A 9,766-nucleotide genomic window follows, 5' to 3' on the forward strand; every position below is an offset into this window, starting at 1 on the left:
GGGAAAGGAAGAAAGGACGCCCCCCCCCCCCTCAAGGGGATAGCCACACTTCAGTCCTTCCTTCTCCGTTTCTCCCTCCTCTTGGGTATTTGGGCACTCACGCATATGGGTCCGGTATGTTTTTCAAGCTGCCGGGTCCAGGACTCAAACCACACAGCTGGCCATGTGGAATTCAGCCACCTTAATCGCCACGCCATGAGCTGGCCTGTTTTCACCTGCTAATCCTGTCACCATCAATTTCCACACATGAATTTGGAGGAGACAAAGCATGTCCACCGCCTTCCTCCCGAGGGGCCCTCTGTTATCCCCAGTGGGCTGAGAACCCGGAGGAGGGTGAGGACGGTCCCAGCCCTGCAGGAGGCGGTGTTGAATGGCCAGCGCCATGGACGCTTATTGATGGGCAGGGTGGGGCGGGGCATCGCAGACCTGGAAGCCCCGCCCATACTTCCTCCTACCCCTACAGGTGCACAGGGCCAGGAGTTCTTTCTTCGAGTGGAGCCCCAGAACCCAGTGTTCCCTGCCGGAGGGTCCCTCTTGGTCAACTGCAGTACTGACTGCCCGGATCCTAAACCCATCTTTCTGGAGACTTCGCTGTCCAAGGAGTCAGCGGGCAGTGGCCTGGGCTGGGCCGCCTTCCAGCTCAGCAACGTGACTGGTGACAGCCAGATCTTCTGCTCCGTCTTCTGCAATGGCTCCCAGATTACAGGCAGCTCGGACATCACTGTGTACCGTAAGTGGTGGCGTGCCTGGAGGTGGGATGGCCTGGGCCGGTGGTGCCTGGCGCCTGTGTGTGTGGGGGCCCTGTGTTTGTACAAATGGACTGGGGTCCTGGCGTAATAGCTGTGTTGCTGGACTCCCATGTAGTCGACCGCGGTTCGAGACCTGGACCCGGTGGCTGTGTGCGTGTGTGCCCAAGATCCCGAGAGGAGAATGGAGAAGAAGGGATTGTGGCGTGGCCATCCCCCCATGAGGGGGTGATTTCTCACTTTCTGTCTCTCTGTCTCTCTGTGTCTCTATGGCGAGCGCACGCACCCTATAGCAAAATTCTCTCAAAAAATGAATCATGAATTACGTCGGACATGTGTGCTCGCCAGAGAGAGACAGACAGATAGACTGAGAGGGAGAGTGAGAAATCACTCCCAAGAGTGATGGCCATGTCTCAATCTTTGTCCTCTAGTCTACTGTCAGGATTTGGGGCATTCATACACACAGACACAAGATTTTCAAACTGCTGGGTCTAGGACTCAAGCCATGCAGTTGGCCGTGTGGGATCCACAACCTGCTGGACCAATAATAATAATAATTTTTTAAAAATTATTTTATTTTATTTATCATTATTATTATTTTTTAAAATTTTCTACAGGGCACATGCACTCACCAGAGGGAGTGAGAAAGCAAATTGGCAAGTCCGGGATTCGAACCACCGTCAATCATGTGGGAGTCCAGCACCTTAACTACCACACCAACTGCTGACCCTATAATAATCTTAATATATTGTTGGGACCAGCAGTTGGCGTAATGGCTATGTCGCTGGACTCCCATGTAGTCGACTGCGGTTCGCGTCCCTGATCCGGTGGCTTAAAACTCGTGCTAGGCGTGTGTGTGTGTGCGTGCCCAAGATCCTGAGAGGAGAATGGAGGAGAAGGGATTGCGGTGTGGCCATCCCCCCTGGGGGGTGATTTCTCGCTTTCTGTCTCTATGTCTCTCTCTGGCGAGCGCATGCACCCTATAGCGCAAAAACCTCTCCCCCCAAAAAAAGAAAAAAATATATATATATATTGTATCTGTGGGGGTGATCTCTACTGTTTCGAAGGACTGTTTCTATATTTCATTTGCCTGAAGCTTAGATATTTTTGTATGTGTTATACAGATATAAAAACAGAAGTTCAATGTACCTAAATTTTAATACAACATATTTTCAGTAAGGAAAAATGGGAAACTATCCTAAGTTTTCCTGCAACATAATTTCGGTAAGGAAAAATTAGACACCATTATGTGTAGAACAGTAAAAGGATATTCACATTAAATTCACCAGTATTTATATGGACTATGTCACATAGTGGTTAAAAATACAGTATTTGTGGGCCAGCTGGTGGCGTGAGGGTTGAGGCACTGGACTCCCACGTGGCTGACTGCAGTTTGAGTCCCAGACGTGGTGGCTTAAAAATCATGCGGGGTGCGTGTGCCTGCGTGCCCAATTTCCCAGAACGGAGAAGGGGTTGCGGCCTGGCCATCCCCACTGGGGAGTGATTTCTCACTTTCCCTCTCTCTCTGTCTCTCTCCAGCAAGTGCATGGGCCCTATGGGGAAAAAAAAATTTTTTTTGAGGTTTTTGCTATAGGGCACGTGTACTCACCAGAAAGACAGAGAGAGACAGAAAGACAGAAAGTGAGAAATCATCCCTCAGGGGGGATGGCCATGCCGCAATCCCTTCTCCTCCCTTCTCCTCTTCTCCAGATCCTGGGCATGCACGCACACACATGCCCAGCGTGAGTTTATGCAACCCATGCCACTGGGTCTGGGACTCGAACCGAAGTCGACTACATGGTAGTCCAGTGACGTAGCCATTACGCCGACTGCTGGTCCTTTTTTGCTATACGGCACGTGTGTCACTGGTGACAGAAAGTGAGAAATCACCCCCAGGGGAGATGGCCACGCCACAAGCCCTTCACTTCCATGCTCTTGGGATCTTGGGCACGCACGCACACACATGCCTGGCGTGAGTTTTAAGCCACCGGGTCCGGGACTCGAACTGGGTCAACTGCGTGGGAGTCCAGCGACATAACCATTACACCATCTGCTGGTCTCCGGGATCTGGTTTTCTTGACCTCCAGGTCATGGGCCAGCTCCGTAATTATTATCATAAGTGTCTGACCCTTTCCTTCCTCCTTTTTCTTCCCTTCTTAATTGGGACAACATTGGGAGCAGAAAATTGGACTTTATTTTCCAGCCTGGCGAGGTGTCTGACGGCTCAGGAAACAATCCCGACGTTAATAACAATAGCACACACTTATACTGGCAGGGTTCTAAGCCAAGTTCATTCACTCAAAGCTCAAGGTTCCCCACAGGGCTGGCCCTGTCTCCTCCCCTCTCCCTGGGGTGGGGGTTGCAGGGCCTGTGACAAGTGCCATTTCCCTTCTCTCTGTCCCCAGGGTTCCCGGAGCGCGTGGAGCTGCAACCCCTGCCCCCCTGGCAGCCCGTGGGTGAGAACCTCACCCTGCGCTGCCTGGTAGAAGGAGGTGCGCCGCGGGCCCACCTCGCAGTGGTGCTGGTCCGTGGGGAGGAGGAGCTGAGCCGGCAGCCAGCCATCGGGGAGCCCGCTGAGGTCACGGCCACGGTGCTGGCCGGCAGAGGGGACCACGGTGCCAATTTCTCCTGCCGCACTGAGCTGGACCTGCGGTCCCAAGGGCTGGAACTGTTCCAGAACACCTCTGCCCCCAGGCAGCTCCGAACCTTTGGTGAGTTTCGGGGCTAGCATCGATGACCGCAGTGCACCGGGAGGTGGCCCTGACTGCTGGCTTCCTGAGAACTGAATGGCCTGGATGTCAAGGGCTTCTGGGAAGGCATGCGTTTGGCCATGGCGCAGGGGTAGCCCCAGGAGGGAGACCCGTGCCACGTGATCTTCTAAGGTGGTTTTGTAGGTCTGTCTTAGGGAAGGGGGTGATGGAGGCCAAACGGTATCCTGAGAAGAGGACTCTGGTTTGGGGGACGAGGGAGTCCTGGGGAAAGTGACATCTCTTGCAGTGCGAGACCTCCTGCTTACCCTTCTCTCCTAGCTCTGCCCATGACCCCCCTGCACCTCAAGGCTCCCCGGTTGTTGGAGGTGGGAACATCGGGCCAGGTGCAATGCAAGCTGGACGGATTATTTCCAGCCTCGGAGGCTCAGGTCCAGCTGGTGCTGGGGTACCAGATGCTGGTTCCTGAAGTCAGAAGCCATGGGGACAGTCTCATGGCCACAGCTATAGTCACAGCACACACCGATCAGGAAGGTGTCCAGGAGGTCGAATGCAACGTGACGCTGGCGGACCAGAGTCTGAAGGCCAGGGCGAACCTGACTGTCTTTAGTAAGAGGGGGCGGGGCCTTATCAGCTGGGGGTGGAGACTAAGTAACCGGAAATGGGAGCCTGAGCTAACCAAATAGGATTTGCAACGTGGTAGGGGGGCTGGTTAACTGGAGGGTAGCCTGAGAGACTAAGTGGGGCGCGGCCTAAAAGAGGGCGGGGCTTAAACCGCTGATGGACTCAGACACCCCAAAGGAAATGCAGGGCGAGGGGAAGAGGGGGAGGCGCGGGGGTCGTGGTCAATGCCCTCTTTTATTTATTTATTTTATTTTTTCAAAGAATTATTTTATTTATTTATTATTATTATTTCACATGAGTTTTGCCAGAGAAAGAGAGAGAGGGAAAATGAGAAAGCAAGCCACCAGGTCCGGGACTCGAACTGTGGCCGGCCATGTGGGAATTCCAGCATCTTAACCACCACGCCACCTGCCCTGCTTTTAGATTTTCTAGGGCCTAGAGTAAACTTCAGCGAGCCCAGCGTCTCCGAGGGTTCCATGGTGACTGTGATTTGCACGGCTGGACCCCAGGTCCAGGTCATGTTGGACGGGGTTTGGGCCACAGCCCCGGGTCAGCCCGCCCAGCTTCAGCTAAACGCCACCGAGAGCGACGACGGGCGCAGGTTTTTCTGCCAGGCCACGCTCGAGGTGGATGGGGAGACCATGCACAAGAACGAGAGCGCCCAGCTGCGTGTCCTGTGTGAGTTTGTCACTCTGCCCTTCCGTCCCTCGCCCCCTTGACCTGGAGACTTGGCTCTCACTTGCCCCGTGTGTCGTGTGTCTTGGGTATGTTGGCTGTCTGATCACATGGTGGCTTCACAGATGGGCCCATGATTGATGAAGCCAAGTGTCCCCAGCGCTTGAAGTGGAAAGATAAAACTACTCATACCCTGCACTGCCAGGCCCGGGGCAATCCGGTCCCCCAGCTACAGTGTTTTCAACAAGGCTCCATGCGCGAGGTGCCCGTCGGCATCCCATTTATTGTCAAATTAAGCCATAATGGTATTTATCACTGCCAAGCGGCCAGCCCGCGGGGCACGTACACCCACGTGGTCGTGATGGATGTTCAGGGTAAGCCAAGGCAGGCCGCGAATCTGGGATGGACAAGCCCTGGGGAGGCTGGGGTGCGCGTGTTTACTAGAGCTTCTCTGCACAGATCGACGCCCCGTCACTGCCAGCATCATCATCGGGGTGTTAGCGGCCGTGGGCGTGATAATTATCGCAGTGGCCTTGAAGTACGCTTTCAGGATGCAGAAACGGAGTGGCAGCTATTATGTGAAACAGGAGACCACCTCGCTGCCCCTCAGGAATATGCAGCCCAACGAGGCGAGGGAGGAAGAGTCATCCTGAACTGCGGGACACCTGGATCTAGGGCCCAAGCCGCCAGGGGTTTTGGCTGTATCCCCGGATTCCGCACTAATAAAGCCTTTAAATTCCCGTGGTCTTTGGCTTGATCCCACCAGCTCCACGGGGCTTTCCCACTGTTCTGCGCGTCCATTGAGTGGCAGCGCAGCGGCGTAAGGGGGCGGAACCTGTGGCGTCCACACACGACTTGAACTCTGAGAGGCGGGCAGGGTTTTAGCCAATGGGCTGTGGGAGACTGGGGAGGAGGCGGGGCTTCTTTCAGCCAATCGGCGAGCGCGCTTTCCTTGCCGCTCTATGCCGCTCCGCCCCAGCTCGCTGGTCCCAGAAGGCGCCGGGTTTCCCAAGATGGCGGCGGACGTGTCCGTTACTCACCGGCCCCCGCTGAGCCCGGAGACCGGGGCCGAGGTTGAACCTAGTGATGTCGCGGAGCGCCGGGTGCCCGAAGAAGAGCTGCCGCCGCTAGATCCAGAAGAGATCCAGAAACGCCTGGAACACACCGAGCGCCAGTTCCGTAACCGCCGCAAGATACTGATCCGGGGCCTCCCGGGGGACGTGACCAACCAGGTATTGGGGGGGGGCCGTGTGGGAGCGTGGCGGGAAATACCACCATGCGCGTGCGCGGGGGGGAACCGGGCGACACTAACGCTGGCGTGCGCAGGGGGCGTCGGCGGGGGCGTCCATGCGCGGGATCCACGCGGGGTCGGGAGAGACCAAGAGCAGGCTGTAGGGGGGCCTTGATGCAGGGAGAAACCAATTGAAGACTGAGGGCGGACGTTGCTAGGGGCGACCACGGGCTTGGACTAGACCAAGGGATTGAGAGAGGCGGGGAATGGAAAGGGCCCGGCAGCTTTGGGCCTGCTGGGGCATCGTGAATGGGCCGCTGGATTGGGACGGGTGGAGACCGGGACGCCGGTTGTGCCCTGCTCTGATTTCTGTTTTTCCCCACCTCCTTCGCCACAGGGGGCAGGACCTCATGTCCAGAAATTTGGGGGTTGGCTGGAGTATTATCCCTCCCTATCATGCATTTATGCTCCCTTCTCAGTGCCGGAAGTTATAGCAGCCCTTGGGGGTCAAGCCCCAGGAATAATTTGCAAAAACGGAGCTCTTACTGCCAGCTCTCCGACCTACAGGAAGGGGGATGCCTGTGCTCTCTGAGCCCCTCTCGGCTAGTTCCGGCTAGGTGTGCATTTCACTTGGGGCCCGGTGTAGGGCAGGACTTCCAGGTGCTCTTTGGACCCTGGGAAATGGCATTTGTATGGTCCTGCCCCTGGGCTGCCGAATGGCTGGAATGGGTTTTCTCTTCCTGCTGCTGAGAATCCTCGCTCTCTGGAACACTGCCACCCCCAGCAGCTGCCCTCCCTGCCTGAGGATAGACCCTTAGCCAGTGGGACCTCAGATGCCTTGGGAATGGCATGATTTGGGGACATACTCGGGGAGGTGCCACTTAGCATGATTTGGTTGGTTTCTGGAGCTGGTCCTCCTCTTAGGGCCTGAGGTCTCTCTGTGGGGGACCTGCCACCCTTCCTGCGAGGTGCACAGTATGTCTGGCACAAGCAGACCCTGCACCTCGCCTCTCCAAGCTGGCTTGCCCGAGGCTGGCCCTGTTGACAGGAGGGATGTGGGAGGCCCGTGGATGAAGCGGTGCAGCGTGGGCTCTGGGCTCGTTAAGTTTACGAAAGTGCCCTCCCAGTCAGGGACCTGCTACTGCTGCCCTGACCAACTGCATGACCTCTGGCAGTCCCGTCACCTCTGTGTGCCTCAGGTTGCTCAGGGACAGAATGGGCTCCTTAACACTTGTGGAGGTGGAGAGGCCCAGGCAGGTGTCAGGGCCTTCCCTATGGTCGTCCTCTGTGAGTGTGACCCGTCACTAGCACGGTCTGCAGCCAGCTGTGAATCTCAGTCCTGCCTTTAGGGGCTCAGTGGCCCGGGACAACCGAATGGAGCTTGGTTTCCTCGTCTGTAACCTGGGAGTGCTAACTGACTCGAGGCCAGGTGAGGGTGGCACTGGGTCACCCACTTCAGTCCCTGGTGACTCGCGGCTTTTGATTTCTCTCTCTGCAGGAAGTACACGACCTACTCAGTGAATATGAACTCAAATACTGTTTTGTGGACAAGTACAAAGGGACAGGTTTGTGGGGCTCCGGGCCGGGCCAGGGCCGGGGTGACAGTCTGTGAAGATGGGCGGGTCCTGGCCCTGTCTCTCCTCTCCTGAACCTCAAGCCCAGTCTTGCCCCCTCGCCCAGTGTGCAGGTTGTCCCAGTCCGTCCCTCGTCCCAGGTGCTCATCTTGGGCAGCCTCGACGGTCTCTTCTGGGTGCCCAGCTAGATTCCTGGGCTTTGGGCTTCCCGTCCCATCCCTCTTGCCCCAGCCAGTCCATCACCTGGGCCTCTGCTCCTGCCCTCCAAGCCCTCCAGGGTACTGGTGCTGCTCCACTGCCTGGACCCCCACCGGGGCGTGTTCCCTCCACTCTGCCTGAGCAGACAGCTACTGAGCCAGTCGTGAATCCAATCAGACCCACCCTGATCCCGGACGGCCTTCTTTCTCCCCCAAGCCTTTCCGAGGCTCCTCCCTACACTGTTGTGGAGGGGTCTACCCTGGCCTCATCGTCTCCTCGGACCCCGCAGGTTCAGGGCTGTTCCCTCTGCCCCGTCTTAGCAGCCTCCTGTTCCCTCCAGGCCCCACCCAGGTGGGTCAGGCAGCTCTCCCTGGCTGTCATCTGGCTCCTGTACTGAGCCCTGTGGAAGGCCCTGGGTGTGTGTCTGTGCCCTCCAGGCCTGTGCCAGGTGTTAGGCCTTCTGGGGCTTTCCCTCGCCATTTGGGTGGGAAGGAACTGAGGCGAGGCGCCCTTGGGAGACCTCCCTGGTGAGCTACGGTTGTGGTTAAGACCTTGGCCCTAGAGGCAAGCAGACCTCAGGTTCCACTCCTGGTCTCCACACCCTGGCCAGAGGCAAGTGTTTACCCATCCCAAGACTCACTTTCCTCGCCGCCAGATGGAGCGGGCGCAGTCTGTGTCATGCCTGCTTGGGTTGGCCATGGACCCAAACACACCAAAATGTCTAAAAGCTGTGCGTGTTGGCGCGTAGTAGGTGCTTGGTAAACATGGGCAGGGTCAATAGGTCAAACTTTTTTTTTTTTTTTTGAGAGGTTTTTGCTATAGGGTGCATATGCTTGCCAGAGAGACAGAGAGACAGAAAGTGAGAGATCCACCCCGCTCCGGGGGATGGCCACGCAGCAATGCCTTTTTCATTCTCCTTTGGGATTTTGGGCACGCACACACGTGTGCCTGGCATGAGTTTAAGCTGCCAGGTCCAGGACTTAAACCAGGGTAGAGTATGTGGGAGTATAGCAACGGTCCCTGCCTGGCATTGCATTTTAATCTGCCAGATCCAGGACTTGAACCGTGGTCGACTATGTGGGAATCCAGTGGTGTTACCATTACACCCTCTCCTGGTCCCAATAGATCGAATATTTACCAACACCTGGTAATTGGTACTAGGAATTGGTGGGAGGGCCCAGATTTTGAGTGACATTTTTGCTATAGGGTGCATATGCTTGCCAGAGAGACAGAGAGACAGAAAGTGAGAGATCCACCCCGCTCCGGGGGATGGCCACGCAGCAATGCCTTTTTCATTCTCCTTTGGGATTTTGGGCACGCACACACGTGTGCCTGGCATGAGTTTAAGCTGCCAGGTCCAGGACTTAAACCAGGGTAGAGTATGTGGGAGTATAGCAACGGTCCCTGCCTGGCATTGCATTTTAATCTGCCAGATCCAGGACTTGAACCGTGGTCGACTATGTGGGAATCCAGTGGTGTTACCATTACACCCTCTCCTGGTCCCAATAGATCGAATATTTACCAACACCTGGTAATTGGTACTAGGAATTGGTGGGAGGGCCCAGATTTTGAGTGACATTTTGTTTCCAGTCTTTCAACAAATATTTTTTGAGGGCCTACCATGTGCTGGGTGCCAGGGACATAGCTGCGAACCAGAGATGGTCTAGTCTGGTGAGGAGGGTATTGTTCAGACAACTCCCAGCTTGAACGCGGAATGTTCTTGGGGACCTGAGGCTACAGGGCACTGTGGGAACACAGAGCTGGGATCTGAAAGTCAGGGTAGCTTTCGTGGGAAAATGATGATAGCTATGAGCGTGTGGGGTGGGCCAGGGTTAATCAGGCGAAGGGATGGCGCTCAGCGTGCATCCCATAGTCGGGACAGCGGCTGCAAAGGCCCCAGGCAGAGCAGCGAGAGGTGAGAGACGAAGTCAGCCAGGCCTGGAGGCTGGGCCACGCGGGCTCCTCTGGACCCTGCAACGGGATGCCACTGGACAGCGGCATCGTGCGGTC

General features: G+C 56.3%; 2 protein-coding genes across 3 annotated transcripts in view; both read left to right on the forward strand.

Annotated features, from left to right (window-relative positions):
* Positions 1-5,493, forward strand: part of ICAM3 (intercellular adhesion molecule 3) — a 7,395-nt gene extending 1,902 nt beyond the window's left edge. The window contains exons 2-7 of one of the 2 annotated variants that reach the window (XM_006161551.3): positions 464-730; positions 3,152-3,457; positions 3,776-4,063; positions 4,502-4,756; positions 4,879-5,127; positions 5,213-5,493. In XM_006161551.3, the coding sequence (XP_006161613.1) occupies positions 464-730; positions 3,152-3,457; positions 3,776-4,063; positions 4,502-4,756; positions 4,879-5,127; positions 5,213-5,406 (1,559 nt within the window). In that variant the 3' untranslated portion in view covers positions 5,407-5,493. The remainder of the gene's footprint in view (positions 1-463; positions 731-3,151; positions 3,458-3,775; positions 4,064-4,501; positions 4,757-4,878; positions 5,128-5,212) is intronic. The other variant, XM_006161552.3, reaches the window with a different exon arrangement.
* Positions 5,494-5,708: 215 nt separating this feature from the next.
* Positions 5,709-9,766, forward strand: part of RAVER1 (ribonucleoprotein, PTB binding 1) — a gene marked incomplete in the record, with an annotated part of 22,590 nt that continues 18,532 nt past the window's right edge. Inside the window, 2 exon segments of the mRNA XM_014592863.2 lie at positions 5,709-5,985; positions 7,483-7,549. Coding sequence (XP_014448349.1) covers positions 5,716-5,985; positions 7,483-7,549 — 337 coding nt within the window.

Source organism: Tupaia chinensis, unplaced genomic scaffold, assembly GCF_000334495.1.
Source record: "Tupaia chinensis unplaced genomic scaffold, TupChi_1.0 Scaffold138665_1, whole genome shotgun sequence".
Classification (NCBI taxonomy): Eukaryota; Metazoa; Chordata; class Mammalia; order Scandentia; family Tupaiidae; genus Tupaia; species Tupaia belangeri.